Consider the following 24,525-nt stretch of genomic DNA (forward strand, 5'->3'; position numbering starts at 1 on the left):
AACTATCCACAGTGGTTTGGTACGAGGCAAAAGAGGGAGGAAGTAAAGACTCGTTGGTCGGGCAGGTGCAGCTGCAGCATTACAGAAATCTGTATAGGAATGCCTCTATTATATTACACAATAACAGCAATTTGTCAGGTCACGATTGTTTCTTGTAGTGAACGCAAGAAAGCATGTTAACGCTGTATTTTGGTTGTAAATACAGAGGTAAAGGGTTGTGCAGACTCAAAAAAGATAAGATTTGGTCATTGTCATCCAAGTCACGCTGAATAACGGAGCAAATCCGACACTTGAAATCAAGTCGAAGGGGCGTTCATCAACCCAAACGCACAACGCAAAAGTCAAACAAGCACCATGAACTGTTCTGCCAGTCCCGATAGCCGAGCATCCAGACTTTAACCGTGAGATATTGATACAGCATGTGGATGATAACTTCCAGCGCATTATTCTCGGTGGTTGACGCCAATATTTTGGGCTTAACATTTGTTTAGAAAGGCTAAATAAGTGATAAACCAAATGTGCTGATGAGTGGCACAGCATTCGAAGAGTCTGTCCATTTCGGTCAACGGTTGGTGTGATGTTAATTTGGGTTCATTGAAGATGGCGTAAATGTGAATCCCAGCGGCCGAGAGACATATTTAATATCACTATAAAAGTTCATCCACACAACTGGTGTGAATTATACATCTATGTGCAGGCTGTGGAAAACAGAACGCCATCCAAAAACAATGCATCCCTCGTAAAAAAAAAAAAAAAGAAGAGAAAAAAAAAAGAAAAAAAAAAGAAAAAAAAAAGAAGTGCACAGCAATGAAGTAAAATCATTTAAATGCACAGACACTTTAGAAACGTCTCCTCCACAGGTTAAAAGGCTGGATATTTCCCTTGTCAAAAATAACAAAGATCAATGAAAAATACAGAGAATTGATTTAACGTTAAAGTGGCTTCGAGAGCCCATTCAATTGTCGTTTTGCGTTTTTTTTTTTGCTTGTGGTCAATTGAGGTTTGGTTGTAAATACAGAACAGACTAAATATATGACTGATAGATACACATGGACACACACATATACAAATCATACTCATATTAGTTTGGTCTAAAGAGAGACTGATCTACTTTGCGTTATAGTTAGTCTAGGGAAAGTGTAAGCACTTCCTGTGTCCACGATATTAAATGTACAGTGGTCATTTGGATGCGACGTGTGCTTGCGTGCACAGAAATATGGACATATATGTGTGTTTTGGGTGGGTGTGTGTGTGCAATAAACTTGCTAATAGCTGGTTTGTCCCTCTGGCCTTTAAAAACATGAGGCGTGACATTAAATCAGATGCACAGAATCAGTACAAAGAAGTATCTTGAAGTTTTCAGGTTTACAGCCTTCATGCTGGGAATGCAGGTCGAATGTAACTGAACTTGACAAGAATGCAACTGTTTTTTGCTTCACTTTAAAAGAACGTTAAGCGTCAAACTAGATACAGAATTAGATCTTTCTTTTCCCAGAGGTTTGGAAAATTTCACGGTTCACATTATGGAATGCACAGTGCAAAAAAAATTAAGATTTCTAAAACCCACAGTTGTCGAGATCGTTATTTCTTCTTCTCCGTCTTTAGTGGTTAAATTGGTTAATAGTAATGACATCATAGAGTGGAGCCACTTTGCGGTTGCCAGGTGCAAGGAAACCCCTTATTTTCTCTCAGCACTTCAATAGTTCGCTTGTCAGGGGTAGTAAAGTGGGCTGCCTTTAAAAAAAAGGTTAAATAATCCTCAACCGTTCCCACAAATCTGGTTTCGCATCTCCAGCTAAAGTAAATAGTCTCTTTTGAGGCACCAGAGGTGAATATCTGCGAGTTCGCGAGTGCGTCCTTTTAGTGAACGTTAAAAACACACTAACGCACGAAGAGGCCTCATGCATTCTAGTGTGATTGTTTGCATGGTTCTTGAATGGAGACGATGAAGTGGATCCCAGAGCCCCAGCCGAACTGTAGCTGTGTTGTTAGCTTAGCCGCGCTGCGCTGGTGGTCAGTGTTGAGGTGGCGTCTTGGGGGAGGGGCCATGATGAGGAAGCCACGCCCCCTGAGGCACTGCTGGTCTGAGGCACGGCTCGTTCACGTCATGTGGAGCGCCATTTGGTACTGGACAGTTTTTCAGACGAGTAAAGACCTGGTTTAAAGGGAGTCGTCGTCGTCGTGCTCCATGGGTTCATCAGCAAGGCTGTAAAAAATGAGGTCTGTGTTTAGCATCAAACAATTACCATGCGGTTGTTATGCCTAAGAATGCGTCAAAAGCATAATTTCCACAGCAGTGAAGCACACAATAGACTAGATGGGAATTGGGCACCTATGAAAACATTGGCATGAATTAGTTTGGATTACAGATTTGCCTCTTTCTGCAAAAACAAAATCCTGTGGGATAATTTGGCTGAATATTTTTGGTGAGTAAACTCAGTTGAAGAATGTGTTGTAAATCCCTATGCTATTTTAGTAGTATTTATATACTATTGTAGTTTTTTATTAATATTTTGAATTAGCTTATTCAGTTTATATATATATATATTAGTGCTGTCAAACGATTAAAATATTTAATCGCGATTAATCGCATTAATGTCATAGTTAACTTGCGATTAATCACAATTAATCGCACATTTTTATCTATTCTAAATGTCTCTTGATTTCTTTTTGTCCCATTCTTTTTTCTCATTTTAATGCTCTTATCAACATGGAAAAGTGGATCGGCTTGCTTTGTGCAAATGTTTTTTTAATTGAAAACAACATTGACATATACTGTGTTCAATTTCACACTAAAACATTCTCACTTGGAGCAAACAGTCTCTCACACAATGTAACACTGTCCATCAATAAAAGGGTGAAAGAAATACTGACGAGGTCCTGATATTGACAAGGGGGCGGAGAATTCGCATCAGCTGTGTGTGTGTGTGTGTGTGCTTGGCCATCATCAAGTGGTATTTCAGACTGGACTGCGATGATGATAGCTCAGTGTACAACGACACAACACACAGATCACTTTGGTCTCGTCAATGGAACCATTTGGCAACTTTTCAAAGCGTGCCTGTTGCTTTGTTTCCGGTCTAGCTAGATTCGCTTGCACTTTCAAAACGTCCTGTTGCAAAAGCATGTGAAAAAAACTACAAAGTTTGCTAGGCCAAAAAGACCGTTAATCGCGCGATAAAAAAATGAACGCCGTTAATAACGCGTTTAACTGACAGCCCTAATATATATATATAACTTTAATTTTAGTAATTTTATTATGTTTTTATTTAAATATTACTATTACTCAGCTTTATTTCAATAGCTTTATTCAACTTTATAGTTTTTTTTATAGTTTTAGATAATGATAATATCCCTGGTTACACTGTAAATTACCAAACACATTGTGTTCAGAAGAGGATTGAGCACGATAGAGGAATGACAAATTGTATTAATCACATTTAGCAAAATGTCTTCATCATGACGCACCTTTTGCTGGTCAAGACCCCCACAGAGAGGGACGCCATCGCATTGACGGTGTCTGTTTCCTCACAGTCTTTCCTCTGGGCACCCAGAAACGACATACCCACTGTGCCCACCAACGGCTTGAGTGACGACCAATACTGACCTGAGACAGAGGACGAGACTTCGCTGTTAACAGACAGGACTACAGGCATACTGGCAGCAAACAATTAAAGGAATAGTTCACTCAGAAATATCACTTCGGCCATTATGTCATTCCAAACCTGTATGACTTTCTTTACCAAGTGAATCACAAAAAAGATCTTTTGCAGAATCTCAAAGCTGCTCATTTCCATAAAATGAAACTCCAGAAACTCCAAAAAAAGTAACTGCGAAACAGTAGTTGTTTATGTGACGAAAAGACTAGAATTTAAAGGGATAGTTCACCCAAACATTAAAATGCTGTCATCATTTACTCACACTAATTTCATTCCAAACATATAGGACTTGTTGTTCATCTTCAAAACTCAGATGAAGATATTTTAAATGAAACCTGAGAGATTTCTGTCCCTCCACCAAAACTTTGATATTTTAATTTAGGCTTTTAGTCACATAGAAACATTGCTAAACACACATACATAGAGCACATCAAATATAGTAAGCAGAAGTTCAAACATGCTTGACTTGCAGGTTTGTTCTAGCGCATCAAGTACAGGTGAGCCTCAGGGACATTAGAGAACATTAATGACAACTTTTTTGGTCGGTTCCTCAAACAAAGATATTATATGACCTCAGAATACACACTATAGACCCACATAGACCAGTGTTAGGTAAGTTACTCTGAAAAGTAATTACTTATTACATCTTTAATAGTACAGATTACTGTACTAATTACTCTCTCTAAAAAGTATTGCTTTACTTTCTAAATCGCTTATAAATATCGACCAGTTAAACAACACAACATGAAACGACTCTTAATCTTTCAAATAAATAATTTGCTTAAATTATTCTTAAATTGACCAAAGTATTCAAAGGGAGAGGTTACATTAAAAAACTATATTTTAACATTTGATTTTTAATCCACTATTGTTTATATAGAATTGTTCTATGGTCTAATGCAATTACATCAGAAGTAACTGTAATTAAATTACAGAGTAATCCCTATAAATTATATACATAAATGATATTACTTAATTACTTAGTAATGAATTACACCCAATACTGATATAGACTACATTTAAAATGATGTTGGTGCTTGTTAGACTTTGTCTGAATCACAGTACACTTTCATGCTCAGACATTCTGCAAACGATTTCCATTGTGTTGAACTGAAGAGAGAAAGTCTTTAAATGTGAATGACAACAGACTGTTGACTGCAGGCAGATAATGGCAGTAGCGCGCAGAAAGCGTGAGAGGTGGTGTACGCCACGTAGTGCGTCCCATACCGTTGTTTTTATTGGAATATTTTGGCAGAGCGGGAACCATGTGGTGAAACAACGCTGATCATGATTATAATTAATTACGAAGAATTAAACAAATGTGTGCTACCAGGAAGCCAGTGCATTTCAGGATAATTAGAGGCAGACCGGGACGAGAGACACTCACTCTGTATTTGCAGGACTCTCTGCAGTGAAAGCACTCCGTTGGCATTGGGCGTCTGCACTAGAGTCGACTCGGGAAGAGAATCCTAACAGAAAACCAGATGAAAAACTGTGTTTTTTTGTTTTTCCTTTAAAACAAAGATCACGTCATACAAGACTTAGCCAGAAAAGTCATGTTAACACCCTTACATAACAAGATCCCTCAGTATTTGTTAACGGCAATGCTATAACAGGGTTATTAAGGTATAATACATTTGTTATAGAGTATTTGGCCTGGGGAATGCATGAAATCTGACCTCCAGGCCCAGCAGGGCGCTGACACAGGCCTCAGACGCATCGCATATGGCCGTGAGGTCGTGACCTCCCTCTAATGCTAGAACCACGCGTCCTCCTGCTAACGTCATCAGCTGCCGAGTCAAAATCCCAAAACCTGCGGGGAGACCAATAACAGCGTTACCGTCACAGTCCGAACACAAGGACATCATAAGGATAAGGATAATATATCAAGGACAGAAATTGCCTACATTTCGCAGTGACTTTGTATCCTCCTAAAGGAGCGGGATGTCCTTCTGCGGCATCAAACCCTGAAGAGACCAACACCACGTCTGGGGAAAACTCCTGAGCAATGGGCATCACCACCGTCCTTAACATCATAACCACACAGACATTGTTCAGTTAATATTACATCTTATTATAGGTAAGACTGCACTAGTATCTTTATGCGAGGACAATTTCAAACCGTAAAATGGTTAGTTCACCCAAGTTAGTTTACCATTCACTCATACTGGTGTCATTCCAAACCCAAACGACTATCCGTCTCCAGTGAAATAGAAGTTATTATTAACGTTTATACCATGGTCTGGGTGAATACTCGATTCTGATTGGCTGCAGGGTGTCCATTAAAAAGTGCTAGAGGACACCTAGTAAAGTAGTTCTGGTGAAACTGACCGTTTACCGTTCGAAATTGATAAACAAATGCCCTGGCTACATCAGCTGTGAGTAACCATAGCAACAGGCAGTCAAAGTATCCGGTTACAATTTATTGTATCAAAACAAACATCTAGTTAGCCGTTATAACTGTTCGTTTTAATTATAGGTAAAAAAAAAAAAACGAAAGTGTAACGCCCATGGCTAGACAAGCCTAACTTACATGAAAAAAAATATGTAAACTTTCTGGCTCGTAAGTTAGCTAAACTGAAGGGTTCTACGAGCTGAGCGGACTCTACATATCTCCGGTTGCTAAATAAACCGTCAGGCGTAACCAGGGAAACCAAGTTATTGTTTGTAAAAACTTTAGATTTCGATTATAAAACTAATTAAAATATAAACTAATGTTTTATTTGGCAAGTGACCATGGTATAAGCGGGTTAACGTCCTTCGAGTTGTCCATTGTCTAGGTATTAATGGACTTCGGCGGAGGCAACCGTCCTGACAATGGACACCTCGTCGGGCATTAACCCTTACATAATCTTCTCCCCTTAAACGAAACCGAATCATAAACAAATCATTCAGACTGCTTTTGTGAACCTGGATCAACCGATTCATTTAAAGATCCACCTCAAAAGAATGATTACAATCACGTTCTTCACTCTTGAAGTCTCATGAACATGGCAACGAAAGTTAGGGCAGATGTCAAGATTGTCAGTGAATAACAAATGAAGGGCGTTCATGGCTTCAGAAGACTTGGAATATAGTGCTTTTATGATGCGCTTGGGTCTTACTTGAAGCTTGAAAGCTTCGGTGGCCAGTCATTGTAGTTACATGGAAGAGCAACCAACTACATCCTTCAAAACATCTCCTTTTTCGTTCCACAAAAGAAAGTCATGGGGGAGAGTGAATTAATGAGCATTTTCATTTCTTTTGGGTGAAGTATTCCTTGGAGGGCTCTTCTGAGGCAAGACAAATATTATATTTTTAATGAAACGCTGGCGATGTGAATATCACAAAAGACACGAATGCTCAATAAATAGGCACATTTATTATTAATAATCAGCAGATTACTTTTATTCTTATTTATTTATTCTTTTGGGTGTATTTGTCAGTTCTCATCAAAGCCTTTACAGAAATATGCTTCACATGAGAAACTATTTGCCCAAAAGACTGAAAAGAAGAAAAAAAGTCCAGTGGCGTTCCTGTTATAGTTGACAAATCCTACAAAAAAAAAAAAATAAGCTGGCCGAAGCACAGCGTGACAATCCCAATGACTAAAGTGTTTGAATTAGGTTTTGTTAATAACCGCCTCGCTCTCTCTTCCTTCCTCGTTTTCCTCGTCTCCCTCTTTCTTGCGCTCGGAGGACGCCAGCCCTGCCAGCGATTTCGCCTCTTGAGCGCATCACCGGCGAGTTCAAAGCGACCGCCGCTGCATCTGGTTCCCATTTGAAGCTTGTCGTTCTCCTCACGTCACTGACAGCCCGGCATCTGGGAGCCATTTGCCTTAATTACCCAGGATCCTCCACTACTCCCCCCCCCCCCCCTCCGCCTACCCTCACCGTTGTTACCAACTCCGCCTCCCCTCTAGACCAATAAAACTACCCACGCTCCCCTGTGTGGAGAGGAACAATTTTAGTTTGGGTGGAGGGAAAGAGAGAGAGAGCGCAGCATTCATTAAAGACCAATAAAAGGACGAGAAAGAGTGTACAAGACACAGGAAGTCAAGGAGAGACGGGCTGGTTAGAGGCATAGCATTCAGTCCTGAAGATCTTAAAGGTCTTTTGAGACGCCCACCCACTTTCACGCAGGGATCCTGGTTAGCGTGTGGTTAGCAATGCCTCCCTGGACTAAAACCAAAAACCTGAAGCAGGCTTCCTTCAAAAATGCTACAAACTTTTAATAAAACCACCCACCGGCGGCAATTAAGTTGCATGTGGAAGTGGCCAAGCTTGAGTTTGATCCCAACGCAATGAAAAAGCTGGGAATCATCTAAAGGCCTGCAAGTGTTTCAGACTACAATAAACACCTTGACTGATACAGGTTGGCAGTTGCAAAGAAGGGGACAGTCCTGTTTAAAGTGTCCACAACATGATCCGTCCTCTTGATGAAATCTCAAAGATCTCATTGCAAATACTAGTGCACATGAACAAAGTGGACAAACCGATGTGACGCCCATAGGAAGAGCACCTGGTTCTTGGCAAAACTGATGATGGAAGGTCAAACGCTTCTTCCTGAACTCTGACCTGATGGTGAACGGACCATGTAAAGGCTTAACAAGACATACAAAGTGGATGGTGGAGTGGTTGTGGTTGAACTTCTGGACCACGGCCGATCCAAGAATAGAAAAGTTGCTGGATCCCCCAACACCACTGCACTCTTCACACAACACTAAACACTTGCAGTTGGAAAATCGCATACTGAGTAGGTACTACATTTGAATATGAACTTACTGTGTGGTCATTAAAAAACTATGTTCTATATTGTATGAATGTAATCCAGACGTACTGCATTCTCCATGTTGTCATTGTCATGTGACTTAGAGCATCAGTACGTCATTTCACTTTCATTCACAAATCCTCTCCCGTGGCCTCATGGGACAGTAAAGTGTCCATCGTATGCACACTTCAGAATCTCGCCGGAAGTCGTAGGTGATACGGGTAATTTCCGCCTACTGTTTTTCACATACTATACACAAGGGAAGTATTCGACGTGCGTTCACACTGCTGACATGTTTACCTGTTGTATTGTATCCACATTGTGTGCACGAAATCGATGCAGATGTGGTCAAAATTGTGCTAATTAAACATCATATTTTGGCCAAAAACAGAAATAAAATGTTTGCCGTTTAATCAAATATTTTTCACTAATTTTGTATGTTGCTACAGCTTCGTCCCCTAACCCTGAGGTCAGGAGATATATCACATTAAATAATCATGGTGTCTTCCAATGTCCAAATGAATTTAATTATATGAAAACTGATCCATAATTTCAAATATGGCATGGTTTAAAGTCCCCCTGTAGTCAATAATTTTATCCCCTAAAACTCATCTTTGATCATCAAAATGACATATTTAAAAGTTTTTTTCCCTTGACAAAAAATTCTTCATGCCTTAAAATAGCTTGAATGTAACTCGAAACCCTTGCCTCATTAAGTATGTGCGGTTCTATGAATATGCAAATGAGCCCCACCTCCACTCACTCACTCAGCTCAGAGATCCACTGGTTGACGATCACACGTTGATCTGATTGGTTACAAGGCCGTTTGTGACGTCAGAAACACCAGCGATTTCAAACCACATTTTTGAGACTGTCTTTGGTTCAGTTTTAAGGAGAAAATACTCTTGTGCACATGGTTTGTCTTAAATCATATTAAAAACACCACATAGACATATAAACTACATTATAAGCTTGATTTTCGCCACAGGGGGACTTTGAATAAACATATCTCCAGGGAATACTGTCCTTGTTGAGGTATTCCCCTGAGAATATAAAATAATGAAGTGAAAGTATCACCTGAAGGCAGCCAGGTACTCTGCGTCGCCCATGGGAGGATCCAGTCCACCGGTCCACGCCACATTAACGTTGAAACCCTCACCGGCACCAGAACCCACCTGGGACCAATCAAACACAGACAGCACTGCTGTTAAACACTGAAAACGCTCCATTCACTCTGATCCTTGTGTGCTAAAGGCCATGATGCAACTATTTCTGCTTTGGAACACAATTGTGACGCAATTGAGTCAATGAAGGTTCTGTGAGCCTATAGTGAATCACAGCAATACATAAGAATATCGACCAGAATATTCGCTGTTGGATGTGTATTTGCTGTTATGGTAATCAGTGATCTTTGTGTACTGACCTCTGCCGGCCCACCACTTCCGGGGAAGAAGTTTCCATTGTCGTAGCGATGGAGGGAGATGTAGAGGACGCTGGGGTCATTGTAGAAGATTTCCTGGGTGCCGTTGCCATGGTGAACGTCCTGAACGATTGATGACGAAAAATAATCGGGATAACAAACGTTTAAATTCAGCGCAATACAACGAGTAAACACTTTGACATTGTCTTTTATTAGTTAGCATTTTATTTTCTTTCATTTGTATTTTGGTTGCTGTTCATTTAACATTAGCGGTACCTTTGTTTTGGCCTCAAAAAATACCAAAATCTCGAAGTGGTTTCATTGACAGATTGATAAACTCAACTCATTCTATCTGTTAACCAATACAGTTCAACTACATTGTTTAAAAGTTTGAATCAGGTGCAAATCAGTTCATATGATCCATTCGAAAACAATATTTTCAATTAGGCTTCATTCAAATATCCCAGAATAATTGTAGAATTTCTGCAGTAATAAACTAGCGCTGATAACCCTCACTGTAAAAAAAAAAAAAGTTGCTGCCCTACATTTTTTAAAGTACAACAAACTTGGATGTTTATTAAGTCATTTCCACTTACATTACATTAAACTGACTTTAAAAAAATGAGTTGAATCTTGTATAACTTATAAAAATTGCTTAACTTATTTTGATGGGTTAAAGTCATGTAAAAACATATGTTGTCATAACTTATTGATCATGTAATTTCTTTATTTTTTTTAATATCATATTTTTTGTTTATCCGATGTTGTGTACTGTATTTAAGGTCGATATTTAATTGAAATAAATTGTTCTTTATTTTTCATCCTGTACATTACACTGTTGTGATGCCTGAACTTACTAACAAACTCTTATTGCTTTAATTCGTATAATAGGGATACTATAGATTTCCAATATCAGCCATCATATCAGTTATATGACCTAACATGAATATAATAATTAGCATTGGCTGAATGAGCTCTCACCCAGTCAACGATGAGGATTTTACTGGCACTGAGTTTCTGCTGGAGCTGCTTGGCAGCGATCGCCACAGAGTTGAAGAAACAAAAACCCCTGAGAGAGAGAGAGAGAGAGAGAGAGAGAGAGAGAGAGAGAGAGAGAGAGAGAGAGAGAGAGAGAGAGAGAGAGAGAGAGAGAGAGAGAGAGAGAGAGAGAGAGAGAGAGAGAGAGAGAGAGAGAGAGAGAGAGAGAGAGAGAGAGAGAGAGAGAGAGAGAGAGAGAGAGAGAGAGAAAGTGAGGTCTCCCACATTAAATGCCAACCATTATTGGAAACGCAACAACAAAACTGTAGTAATACGCAAAAAAATTTCCTCACGCAACTGAACTCTTAAGTTTTATCATAACAGAAAAACCATTGAGAGGCAATAGGTAATCTAAAAGCATTTAAATATGCACATATACACAAATAATAAACGTGGAAACTTCAAGCAGTTGATTAGATATGCACTGGGAAGTAAGGGAGCGAGGTGAAACGCTGAGAAGTTTGTGAAAGAGCGAACTCAGCATGCTAATAACTGCTGAAATAAATCAGCGTCTTTCCTCCCGCTCCCTCCAAAGCTTCATTATCAAGCCATAAATATACACACACACACACAGACAGGCGTGCTGACGCTGCAACACACACGGCGAACGCGAGGTGACAGAGTGCACATGTGCGAACACAACGCCCACGACAGACAAACACAACAGTCCAAACATGCCATCAACACACATGTACAGGAAGAAGCATTTCACTCATGACCACAGTAAACAAACCCAGACTCACGTGCACCACATACTGCACGAGTATACTTATTATTATTAATATGCATGTGAAGAACTTTATATAGTAAGACAGTGGAAAGCAGACGAGGAAAAAACGGCACAGGCCATATGCACACATTAAATCAAAACTGACCATTCGTATTGTTTTAATGGGATATAGCAGTATTTGTGCTGGGCAACGATTAATCGCGATTAATCGCATCCAAAATAAAAGTTTGTGCTTACATAATATATGTGTGTGTGTACTGTGTATAATTATTTTGTATGTATAAATACACACATGCATGTATATATTTAAGAAATATTTGCCTGTATATACATAATTATACATAATTTATAGTAAATATAAATATGTTATATATAAATAACACATTTTTCTTAAATATATAAATGCATGCGTGTTTTTATAAATACAAAAATAATTATACACAGTACAAACACACACACACACACACACACACACACACATATTATGTAAGCACAAACTTTTATTTTGGATGCGATTAATCGCGATTAATCGTTGGCCAGCACTATTATAGACGATTCATTAGTGCAAATTATTTTTTTAATTCATGTGCACATGTAATATTTAATCAGAATAACTTCCCCTCCCTCTTGCAGCGACATCTCTTCTCTGATGATGAGGGCGGGACTATAACCTGTCACTCACATGAGATCCACCAATAGCAAACCACAACCATCCAATCAATTCCCCACGGACAAAATCAAGCCCCGCCCTACATTTGTTCTTAACGGTGCATCCTTTTCACTTGCATATATGTCACAAAATATCGCAACTTCCGTTTCATACCGACTTTAAACAAACTCAAGCAATGCAGACAGAGAGGTTTCTGTATGTAACAGCCAGACTCACATGGGGTTTGACGGGTCTGCGTGATGTCCCGGTGGCCTAACCACAGCAAAGCCGTTCTGAAACATTGAAACCAACATGTCATTAACTGTGCATTTACCAAACGATGCTTTCACAAACGGGTCACCACTTTCAGTTAAAGCAATAAAGCCATTTCCCTGAAACATCCCCTATAACCTTCATTAAGTTTAATTACCAGCCGGGGACTCGAGTGATTGAACCGTTCCCTCATGTTCGTTACAGTTTTCCACGTCTTAATCAGTTCGGTTTGCTACTTGGTTCATTTTTATTTGAAGCGACGGTAATTGCAAAGGCTCTCTGAAAGGAAACGAGGACTTGATTCTGATTGGTTGACACACGATCCAAGAGCGTCGACTGAAGATGCATTCACGTCATGTCGGAATTGAACACGAGATGAAATTTCATGTAATCTTTTACAAAAATGCCAGTAGCGAAGTTAAAGTTTTTACACTTTACACACATTTCTGTTGATTATAGCCAGTGTTACTTGGTGTGATTTCTTTGTTCTTCAATACTTTGTGAGAGGTTCATTAATGTGAAGTGTTTCACCGTGGAGCTTTAAGGAAGTGAGTATCTCAGAGCATAATCTCAGAAGTACCATAATTACAAGATGACAACCCGGATGCAACGAGAACTTTATTCAAAGTAGTGAATCAAAATATTAACAAGCTACTTTTCCTAGCAAGTTGCAGTGTAGTGGGGGAAAAAAAAGCTTAATCATTGTATTTATCACACTGGATTTCTCATTGAGCTTTACAGCAGAGCAAGCTGGGGCAATAATCCAACACTCACTCTCCTGTCTCATACAGTACGTCTGAATCATGTTACTGAATCAGTTTTATACACTAATGTTCAAAAGTTTGCCTCAGTAAGATTTTTTTTTAAAGAAATAATACTTTTATTTATCAAGGAAACGGTATTAACCGTGATGATCCATCGCAGGATGCATTAAATTGATCAAAAGAGACAATAAAGACATTTATAATGATTCAAAAGGTTTCTATTTCAAATAAATGCTTTCTATTCATCAAAGAATCCTGTTAAAAACATGTTTTCCAAAGTTACGAGCCACTCAGCATTTCCACTGGCCACAGATTTGACATTGATAACTGCCATATAGATATTTTTAACATGATCTCATAATTTGTCAGCAGGTTTATTAGGCTGCTGTCACTTTAAGACCTGACGCACGGATCCATTATAATGTTACACATGCGTTTTCTCTCTCAACTGTTTACATTCACTTAAAACATAACTCACTGTTTACGTGAATACTGACCAAGACCATTTTTACATTATTTTGTGTGTTTGACTGTTTAAGTAGCAGCAAAAAGCAGCAAAAAATAACTACATTTAGTGCTGAGAGGCGGCTTTATGTGTCACAGCTCGGGTGTGAGTGCAAAATCTGCGGGAATGAGTAAAATTATGTGCAATATGTGCAATCCCACGGCTAAATTCAAGCCCTGTAAAATCAGCAATATTCATCCAGAGCGAATGAAACGAGTGAGTGAGTGGAGGCGGGTTTGTGTGTCACTCGCTGTCGGAGAGAAGAGAGAGAGCGTGTGTCTATTCTGTGCAAAATAAGTATTGGAAACGTTTCAGATATTTCAGTATCGATATGTTACCGAAAAATCTATATTTTTGACAACACTACATTTCACCTAGTTTATTATTTCAGATGCCTTTTTAAAATACTACAATTGAAAAATGTATATATTATAGATACAATTCAAGCCGCCAAAGTGGCTATAGGAGTGACTGCGTTACAAGGCCGGATATCTAACCAGTGGTGTAAAGATGTTGGTACACACTGTAAAATGTGGCTGACCTACAAACTAAACACGCGTCTAAAATCAACAGTTTGAATGTTTGTATATTGTCCTGAACAGACCTTGAGCTCTCCTTTGGCCACTCGGAAGGCCAGCTCGGTCACGCTCCCGGCCGCCATGCGGGACGCTGTGGAGGTGTGCATCTCGTTCCAGATGGTGTCGTTGTCCACCTGTCCAAACACAAGCAAAGAGCTCTGGTGAGGGCTAAAAACCTGTTGATTCACTTATTTACCCCACTTAGGAGTAACCACTCCGTTCATAAACAGAACCGCTTGGCTCAGTGATTTATGTGCATGTAAACCCGAAGTTAACACTTGATTTTGAGACGGTTTCACAGTTTGCGCCTCCACCCAAGCCCTGGCTCACGTAATCCCTCAGCGCCGCGTACATGACACATAATCTATGTCAGTCACCCATTCTGCCAGAATAAAATGATGTAGCTGAATTGTCTTGGCGTACACGAGCACATTTATCATTATGACAGCCGTGATCAGCGTTCATAAATCTGCAAAGCCGCAAACAGCGGTTCAAGCGGAGGGCACGTCTGCACCATGCCAGCGTCACACGCCGGGCACTTATACGGCAAACGTCCCCTCGTTAAACTGACGAAACAGAGACGTGTTCGTCAACAACATCTGCAGACAACAAGACTGAACTTCATTTGAATGATCTCATCTTTAATTCTCCTTAACTCACAATTTAAACCTATCAATAAACTGACCCTAATCCTATTCAAATAACAGATGAACGAATAACCAGCTGTGTGCTTTCACACAGATGTGAACGCTGGAGATTTATGACGAAATATGTTTACCCAACCATATTTGTATAAAGATCACTCATGCTCGCAAAAGTATTTAGATGCTTATTTTTGTTGTAAGCATCCACAAGGCGTAGTGTGTGTTACAAATTACAGAACGTAAACTACATTTCAAGAATACACTAAAGGAAAGCGGCTAGAATGACCGACACTATAAATAGATTTCCTGTTATGTGTCATATTAATGGCATGTTTAAATATTCTTTGTGTGGTCTCCATATTGCCATAAACACGGTCTCTCATCACTGCGCCGGCTTGCAGATTACACGCATTATCATATTGGAGGATGAAAAATGCCTAAAATGTGATATTTTGAGCCAGATCAACCATAGTCGTTCAGCTAGTTCTTGTCTGTGCAAAACGCCCAGACACACGTTTTATTTTACCTAATATTTACTAAAATAATTAGAAATAAATTTGATAAATGAATCAACTGACAGCTAAGCTTGTTTCTGCCACGGAATAAAACAATTTATACGATAATTTTGACTTTTTTTCTCGCAATTGCGAGTTTATATCTCACAATTCTGTCTTTATAACTCAAAATTCAGACTTTTTTTCCCCACAATTTGGACTTCATAAGATTTTCATTAAGATTCAGAGTTTGGAATGCAATTGCGAGAAAAAAAGGTCAGAATTGTGAGATAAAAAGTCGCAATTGCGAGTAATAAAGTCCAATTCTGGAGGAAAAAGACTGACTTTTTTTCACAGAATTGCAAGTTTATATCTCATAATTCTGTCTTTATAACTCAAAATTCAAACTTTTTTCCGCACAAATCTGATATATAACTCGCAATTGCATTATAACCTCGCAATTGCGAGAAAAAAGGTCAGAATTGTGAGATAAAAAGTCGCAATTGCGAGTAATAAAGTCCAATTCTGGAGGAAAAAGACTGACTTTTTTCACAGAATTGCAAGTTTATATCTCATAATTCTGTCTTTATAACTCAAAATTCAGACTTTTCCCCCCACAAATCTGACTTTATAAACTCGCAATTGCGAGAAAAAAGGTCAGACATGTGAGATAAAAAGTCGCAATCACCTTTTTTATTTTTTATTCTGTGGCGGAAAGAAGCTTCCATAGACAATCAATTGACTTCTGCATTGTAAACACATTTAAACTTCTTCATTCTGTAACCATATAGTGTTTTTCACAAATAAATAAATTGCTGACGAACACAAATAAACAGAAGCAACAGTAATCTGCGTCCACTGGGAGTCATATTTTCTTAAATAAAGACCAGGTAGCACTAACTTCACATGCAGTACACAGTGAATAAGACATGAATATGACAAAGCGACCAACAGGATACAGTGCAGCATAGTTGTGTCCCGACTGACAGCCACAAGTCCCGCTCACAAAATGTATCGACAAAAAAAAGATTGAAATATCAGCTGATGATATCGGTCAAGCCGATTATCGGTCGACCACTAATTATAACCCTTCCTCGTAGTCACTCAGCCTGTTTATAATCTAAACGGGAAACCACATGCTCCACAGGTTTGCACACACCAATGAGACGGCACTATCTGAACTGAAGCCATTTGATTTTATTGTCCAAGTGAAAATCATAAATTCTGATCAATTGAAGGTACAGTATAATTCATGTCCGTAGCATAAACGTTGCTCTGAACAGTACGAGTGGTAGTAATAGTGATGTTTGCTTCGGTAAACAGACCATCATTAAATTAATATAAAACCACATTCATAAGGGGCATGAGAGTACGGGGTGGCCATGAGAAGAAAGAATGAGGTTATACATTCCCCTCTCTCCCTTTTGTTTGTTGCCCTGCTCCCCACATCTTCCTTCTCTCTTTTCTCTTTCATTTTCCCTCATCCTTTTTTTTTTTCTTGCATTGCTTGTGGTTTGGCACTGTGAACAATGAGAGGGCTGGAATTTCTTTTATCCTTCATGGCACATATTGTTCCAATCAATCCACATGGACCTGCTCTGGGCTTGATCGTCGGAGTGAAGTTTTCAACATTTTCTCCAAATTTTCAGCAGGGGTGCTGCCCGTGTCGACTGTGCTGGGATCAGTGCTCTCTGGCTTGTATAGTTAAATGGACTGGCAGGACCTCATATGCAAAGTCCACACATGCCGTATAGACTGTCGGCCAGTGGTTTCTGTGGAGCAGGCGTCACTGGGGGCTCGGCAGAAGTCTGCATCGAGGGAATGGTGGCACTCGTCATGAGCACTGCGTGTAAACCTAATATTTCAAATCACTCTAGGGCAAGGGTGTCCAATCCTGCTCCGGGAGGGCCACAGTCCTGCAGAGTTCAGCTCCAACCCCAATTAAACACACCTGAGCCAGTTAATCAAGGTCTTACTCAGCGTACTGGAAACTTCCAGGCTGGTGTGTTGAGAAAAGTTGAAGCTAAACTCTGCAGGACAGTGGCCCTCCAGGACCGAGTTTGGACACCCTGGACTTCACCAAAAAATGTAAAAAAAATAATTCTGTCATCATTTACTCACCCTCAAACCCATAAGACTTGTTCATCTTCCAAACACAAATGAAGATATTTTTAATGAAAGCTCTGAGGTTTCTGTCCCTCCATTAACATAATCCATTCCACCAAAACGGACGCTCATAAAGAGGCCGAAAAAGTGATCCACATGAGTTGAGTGGTTTAATCCAAGTCTTCTGAAGAGACAGATTCCATGTATCTGATGAACAGATTGAATTCAGGCTTTTATTCACATTTAAACATTGATCAACTTGACAACGGCAGCTCAAACGTGCTTTGCTTGACATGCTAAAACCAATGAGGTTAGTTCCCATGCATTAGGGACTGTCTACCATATTTGATGTGCGTTGATCAATGTGAATAAAAGCCTTGGATTAAACTGTTTGAGTCGCAAGGATTACTTTTGCAATGTCTTTTGGTACTTTTTGATTCGTTAAAGCTTTGGTTGTGTGGACTTTTAATAGATGGATAAAAATGATAAGACGATATTGCAAACATCTGGTAACACTTTAGTTTAGGGTCAAATTTTCACTATTAACAAGTTGCAATTAGCATGCATATTACTAGGATATTGGTTGTTTATTAGTACTTATAAAGCACGTATGAATGCCTTATTCTGCATGATCATATTCTACATCCCTTAATCCACCCAATATCTAAACTTAACAACTGCCTAACTAACTATTAATAAGCAGTAATCAGAAGTTTATTAAGGCAAAAATCATAGTTAATAGTTTGTTAATAGAGAGAATCGGACCCTAAATTAAAGTGTGACCAAATATCTTCATTTGTCTTCCAGAAAATAAAAAAGTAGTATTGGTGTAAACTGACACGAGGGTGAGTAAACCATGACAGACTTTTAATTTTTGGGTGAACAAACCCTTTAATTTTAGGGGAATAGAAAGGTAACACTTTATTTTAGGGCTCACTAAGCCCATTCGCATGCATATTACTATGATATTGGCTGTTTATTGTTACTTATTAATCACATATTAATGTCTTATTCTGCACGACCATATTCTACATCCCTTAATCACCCAATACCCAAACTTAAACGCTCCAAAAACTACCGTACTAACTATCAATAAGCAGTAAATTAGGAGTTTATTGAGGCAAAAGTCATAGTTAATAGTGAATATGTGTTCCCCATACTAGAAATAGATAACGATATCCGCTAACAAACAGTGTTTTTGCATTATAACCCTTTCAATTTGTGAAATAGGTTGATAACAAGGTTGATAATGATGTAATAGAAACTAGTAAACACATAATTTAGAATAAGGGTTAGTAGAATAAGTTGACATGTAGTTGCAAAGTCACTTATAGTCAGTAGATTGTCTGTTGGAGGAGCATCACAATAAAGTGTATATTAAGCAGACACTAATACTCTAATGACTGCTAGTTGACATGTAGTTGCAAAAGTTACTTGTAGTTAGAAAAATGTCTAAAGTGGACCGTCGAAATAAAGTGTTACTGAAAAATGTTCACTTACAGCAGATGATTCTGATTACAACGAGCCCAAACACAGCGTGCAATGACACGTGGACCTTTAAATAACCCTCAAAGAGCAACATGACATGCTAACTTGGCTAAAAACATCATATTTTTCAGGGTCATACTTTTATGTACACAAAAACTGTCTGACTGTATATGCCAAAAATATATGTACTGTAAGATTCTCCACTTTCCATATCAATAATAGTCATTTAATTTTCCCAGTTACCAACAAATTATACAATGGCCAGCAACATATCACGCATCTCTACTTAATTTACGATCGAACACGTTTCTTGAAGGTTTATGAGCAAGTTGAAGTGTGTGTGTGTGTGTGTTTTCACTTACCCCGACTCCCCCGCAGGGCAGCATGACGAACATCCGCTGTGACAGTATGCCTGTTGGACACAGAGTGACGTCAAGCAGATTAACTGTCATTCTCGCAATCGACGTTTGACATTTCCAACCCTTTAGTAATTTTGAAAAGTCGCTCATATTCGTGTGTTGGCGACGGCGTGCCTGTGTGTCTTTGCTTTGAAAAATGGGGTGTTGCGCTGGCCAAACTGCAGCTGAATCATGTCTATCAGATCTGAGTCATGTGTGTGTGATGATGATGATGATGTGTTACCGGCCAGTTTGCGATTGTCCAGTTTGAGGCGGTTGAGTGGATTGGTGCCGTACAGCAGGACGTGTCGCTCCGTGTGGACGGACTGCAACTCTTCTAGGGTGGCTTTTCTTCCTCGAATACTCTGAGGAGGAAGCAAACACGATGAGGAGCGAGATGAAATACTGTCATGCTGCAAACATGGTGTCAGCAGTCGTGACACTGGAGTTATTAAAAGTAGGGCGGTTTCTGGATGTTTTGGCGAATTTCCCTCCTTTTTTTCAATTCTTGCAAACTCTTACCAGTATAATGAATGTGGATGAGGACTGACGCCTCGAAAAGGACACAAAAGTGTGGTCAAAAGTCATTCAAAGGTTCTGTCTGAGGAAAAGCCGTTATTTAGTGAAAATGTTGAGCTCTTTGCATTCACGAAATCTTTTCTTGAGAAAAGATTTGAGTTCACAAATATTTTCTTACGATCATCTTATTATTTTCTTACGAAGTAAACGACATGCTTTGGTTTGATCTGATTGTATGGAGGTTCTTGCAAAGGCTCGCTGATCAAAACACAAAAAACACTACAGTTTACCATAATAAATATCAAAGTATTTTCATAGCGCCGCTTTTTTAATGCACAGTGTGATTTGAAGTGTTCAGTTATACTGCTTGATATTTGAAACTGCCCAACAAACTCTTGAAACGACTTTTAAAGGAAAACTTTTTTTATGGAAATAGGCTCATTTTACAACTCCCCCAGAGTTAAACTGTTGAGTTTTACCGTTTTTGAATCATAGACTGTAAAAAAGATGGACGACGCCCCTTCGCTCTTTTCCATTGGAGAGAACCATAGACAGTAAAAGAAATGGACAGAGCCATCTCATTGGAACTCAGTTGAGACAGTTGAAGCCCATTTTTAGCGATTTTTGAGCACTTCCGTTCCTGACGCGCAGACTCAGACCGACTCAAACTAAGCTTGATGACGTGAGCAACCTGTCTGACAGACGTGAATCTTCTAGTAGCTGTGCGTGAAAACTGCCAACGTTAATCTTGCAGAGACAGGGAACTTGAGCAAAGAGTTCATTGGCGTGAGTGAGCAGGAGTAAGTATTCAGTTGCTTTTATGGACTCATTATCTATGGGCTTCTCCCTTGACGGGACGTCCCCCCGATCGCCTGCGAGCTTCTCCTCCTGTCTGTACGGTAATTTCTGTACAGCGCGACAGAGAGTCGAGTGGTTATGACGCAATCGTTAGCCTATTTTTACTAAATCTGTTTCTACGGGGCCATAATGTAACATAGAAGGTAATGGAGCCCTTTATACATTGTCGTGTTTCTTTAGAAATAAATAATGGACAAATGGAGTCTTTAAACGCCTCAGATGTAAAGTTATTCGCTGTCAAAGTGACGCCAAAATGAATGGGAGTCAATGGAAATGCTAACGCAAGTGAAGTTCTGCTACAACATGGCGGCACCCGGCCGGCTTCAACTTCCGGTCGATGGATTACCCCCTTGGAGAGAACTGAAGCCGCCAGAGTCCCGATATGGCGCTGACATATTGGAACTTGAGTCTGCGCAGTAGCGTTTTCGGGACCAGTCATGCGCAGTCGTGAGCAGGAAGTAAAGCCGCGAAATCAAGGCCCCGCCCTCGCGCTCGTTGAATCAATCGCAAGCACACGCCCTGCACTTTTCTTAAGTGGCCTTGTCTGCTCCGTTCCTCTCCAATGATGTCTGCTGATTGCAGTACCTCGTTAAAATAAGGTAAATACAACTACTAACCACATAGTCAACATTATGAAAAAAAGTCCGTTGGTGCTTCAGTGACTACTTCGCACAGAGAAGCTGTCAATCACAGCTGTCAATCATGATGTCACAGCACCGTTTTTATAGCATCAAATAACTAACTAAAAACTAATTTATTTTAAAAACAAACACTTGAAATTACATCAACGTGATAGAAACAACAGTAAATGACAGAAACTATCTTTAGAAAAAAGATATGTGAAGTGTAATTTAATTATTTTTGTTGGTCTCACGCCCCGTTGAATAACATGGCTTATAGCTTATGAGCTATACTAGGACCGGTCACCGGGGGGCGATCGAGACGTTTTGGCTTCACTTTTGAGGGCTTGTGCGGCACGCCTGTTTTGAATCCATTCAGCCGATCTCCAGTTCTGGCGGTACCACTTTTAGCATAGCTTAGCATACATCATTGAAGTGGACAAGACCATTAGCATTTCTCAAAAAATAAATGACCAAAGAGTTTCGATATTTTTCCTGTTTAAAACTTGACTCTTCTGTAGTTACATCGTGCACCAAGACCGACGGAAAATGTAAAGTTGCGATTTTCTAGGCTGATATGGCTAGGAACTATACTCCCATTCCTGTGTAATAATCAAGAAACTTCACTGCCGTACCATGAGAGCAGCAGGCGTAATGATATGACGCAGCGCCTGAAAATAGTTCCCAGCCATAGACAGTATAAGAAGTGGACAGAGCCATCTCATTGGAACTCAGTTGAGACAGTTGAAGCCCATTTTTAGCGATTTCTGAGCACTTCCGTTCCTGACGCGCAGACTCAAACCGACTCAAACTAAGCTTGATGACGTGAGCAATCTGTCTGACAGACGTGAATCTTCTAGTAGCTGTGCGTGAAAATTGTCAACGTTAATCTTGCAGAGACGGGGAACTTGAGCAAAGAGTTCTTTGGCGTGAGTGAGCAGGAGTAAGTATTTCGTTGCTTTTATGGACTCATTATCTATGGGCTTCTCCCTTGACGGGACGTCCCCCCGATCGCCTGCGAGCTTCTCCTCCTGTCTGTACGGTAATTTCTGTACAGCGCGACAGAGAGTCGAGTGGTTATGACGCAATCGTTAGCCTATTTTTACTAAATCTATTTCTACGGGGCCATAATGTAACATAGAAGGTAATGGAGCCCTTTATACATTGTCGTGTTTCTTTAGAAATAAATAATGGACAAATGGAGTCTTTAAACGCCTAAGATGTAAAGTTATTCGCTGTCAAAGTGACGCCAAAATGAATGGGAGTCAATGGAAATGCTAACGCAAGTGAAGTTCTGCTACAACATGGCGGCACCCGGCCGGCTTCAACTTCCGGTCGATGGATTACCCCCTTGTTCCCAGCTCTGTAACTTCCAACATGACCGGGACTAAGTGCCTGTGCCTGCTGCACTCATGGTACGGCAGTGAAGTTTCTTGATTATTACGCAGGAATGAGAGTATAGTTCCTAGCCATATCAGCCTAGAAAATCACAACTTTACATTTTCCGTCGGTCTTAGTGCACGATGTAACTACAGAAGAGTCAAGTTTTAAACAGGAAAAATATCGAAACTCTTTGGTCATTTTTTTGTTGAGAACTGCTAATGGTCTTGTCCACTTCAATGATGTATGCTAAGCTATGCTAAAAGTGGTACCGCCAGAACCGGAGATCGGCTGAATGGATTCAAAAACGGTAAAACTCAACAGTTTAACTCTGGGGGAGTTGTAAAATGAGCCTATTTACAAAAAAAAGTGGAGTATCCCTTTAAGACAAGTTGGAGGGGGTCGTAACTTTCTGAGGTTATTCAATGATTTCTAAATACATTCTTTTCACGAATTCAAATACTTTTCCCCTGGTTTCACAGACGAGGCTTAAGTCTAGTCCCAGACTGAAATGCATGTTTGAGCTGTTTTAACTGAAATATGAGATATCTTAAAATATGTTAGTGCCGTTGTTTTGTCTCAAGATGCACACAGGTAATGTTTTTTTCTAAGGCATGTTAATAAAGGCTACTTAAATGGCCTAATTGAGCTCCTCCTGGCTTAATCTAAACCTGGTCTGTGAAACCAGTTCACCGAGCCAATCGGATCGCTTGGCTTGGGGAGCCGATTTCAAGGGAGGACTGGATTTCTCATGACACTCGATCCATCCGATTAGTGAACGAATCATTCAGACCAGTTCCCCCGAATAGCAGCTTAAACTTCAGTCTGTTCCTCACATGAATCAGTCATGTAGCTCCAGAAGGCTAGGATGCGTCACATGGGCTACTTTTATGGTGCTTTACAGAATATTGAAGAGGTCTATAAATGTGTCTCTAGTGTCCTCCAGAAGAAAAGAACCACAGGAGGGTGAAGGAATGATGAGAGACTGTTCATTTTGTCCCTTTAATGTGGATGAGTTGAAGCAAATATCATGTTAGAATGATTGGAGGGATTACTCAGCGCCCCCTTCAGGAAAGGAGAGGAACTGTGAATACCTCGCACTGGCCCCTGAGGCCCCTCTCCTGCAGGCGGGACCAGATGCTCTGGATTCTCCCAGCATGCTCGGGGTGGCTGCTGTTGTCTCCGCACGTGCACTGGTGCTTCAGCATCTGGGAGTCGTACACCAGACCTGCACACACACACACACACACACACACATTAAGTCAGTGAGGGCTGAAGAGTGAGGCGTGAGGGGTGTTTGGCGCAGTCGCTGTACCCGTGGTGAAGCGCGGTTGGCTCTGGGACGGCTCCGTGGTCGAGGACAGAGGCAAGGTTTTGTCCGGCAGCGTCAGCGAGGTGGAGGCGGGAGACGACTGCGTGCGGGACAGCGGCCGGTGCATGCCGCCGAGCATCATGGGTACCGTCAGCGTCTCCATGTGGGCCGTCTGTCTGCGCAGTTGCTGGAGTTGTTTCTGCGTTTCCCACAGACGTGACTGCAAAACAAAGCGTTTGAATCAAAACATGTTTGCATGCACTACTGGGAAGATCTGAGATAAATGTCTGTAATAGACGGTGTAAATTTAAATGTAAATTTAAAAAGAAGTAGCTATAACT

General features: G+C 40.2%; 1 protein-coding gene across 2 annotated transcripts in view; it reads right to left on the minus strand.

The window, feature by feature from the left end:
• Positions 1–1,346: 1,346 nt before the first annotated feature.
• The window catches only part of hdac7a (histone deacetylase 7a), a 93,826-nt gene continuing 70,647 nt past the window's right edge, over positions 1,347–24,525 (minus strand). For both annotated transcript variants that reach the window (XM_056270711.1, XM_056270712.1), the window contains exons 13-26: positions 24,188–24,404; positions 23,967–24,100; positions 19,740–19,860; positions 19,460–19,509; positions 14,392–14,499; positions 12,483–12,538; positions 10,810–10,897; positions 9,832–9,951; positions 9,486–9,583; positions 5,567–5,685; positions 5,339–5,472; positions 5,047–5,128; positions 3,469–3,607; positions 1,347–2,206 (exon numbers count right to left, since the gene is read on the minus strand). In XM_056270711.1, coding sequence (XP_056126686.1) covers positions 2,161–2,206; positions 3,469–3,607; positions 5,047–5,128; positions 5,339–5,472; positions 5,567–5,685; positions 9,486–9,583; positions 9,832–9,951; positions 10,810–10,897; positions 12,483–12,538; positions 14,392–14,499; positions 19,460–19,509; positions 19,740–19,860; positions 23,967–24,100; positions 24,188–24,404 — 1,512 coding nt within the window. In that variant the 3' untranslated portion in view covers positions 1,347–2,160. The remainder of the gene's footprint in view (positions 2,207–3,468; positions 3,608–5,046; positions 5,129–5,338; positions 5,473–5,566; positions 5,686–9,485; positions 9,584–9,831; positions 9,952–10,809; positions 10,898–12,482; positions 12,539–14,391; positions 14,500–19,459; positions 19,510–19,739; positions 19,861–23,966; positions 24,101–24,187; positions 24,405–24,525) is intronic.

This window comes from Rhinichthys klamathensis, unplaced genomic scaffold (assembly GCF_029890125.1).
Source record: "Rhinichthys klamathensis goyatoka isolate OS25496 unplaced genomic scaffold, OSU_Roscu_1.1 h1tg000305l_1, whole genome shotgun sequence".
Classification (NCBI taxonomy): domain Eukaryota; kingdom Metazoa; phylum Chordata; class Actinopteri; order Cypriniformes; family Leuciscidae; genus Rhinichthys; species Rhinichthys klamathensis.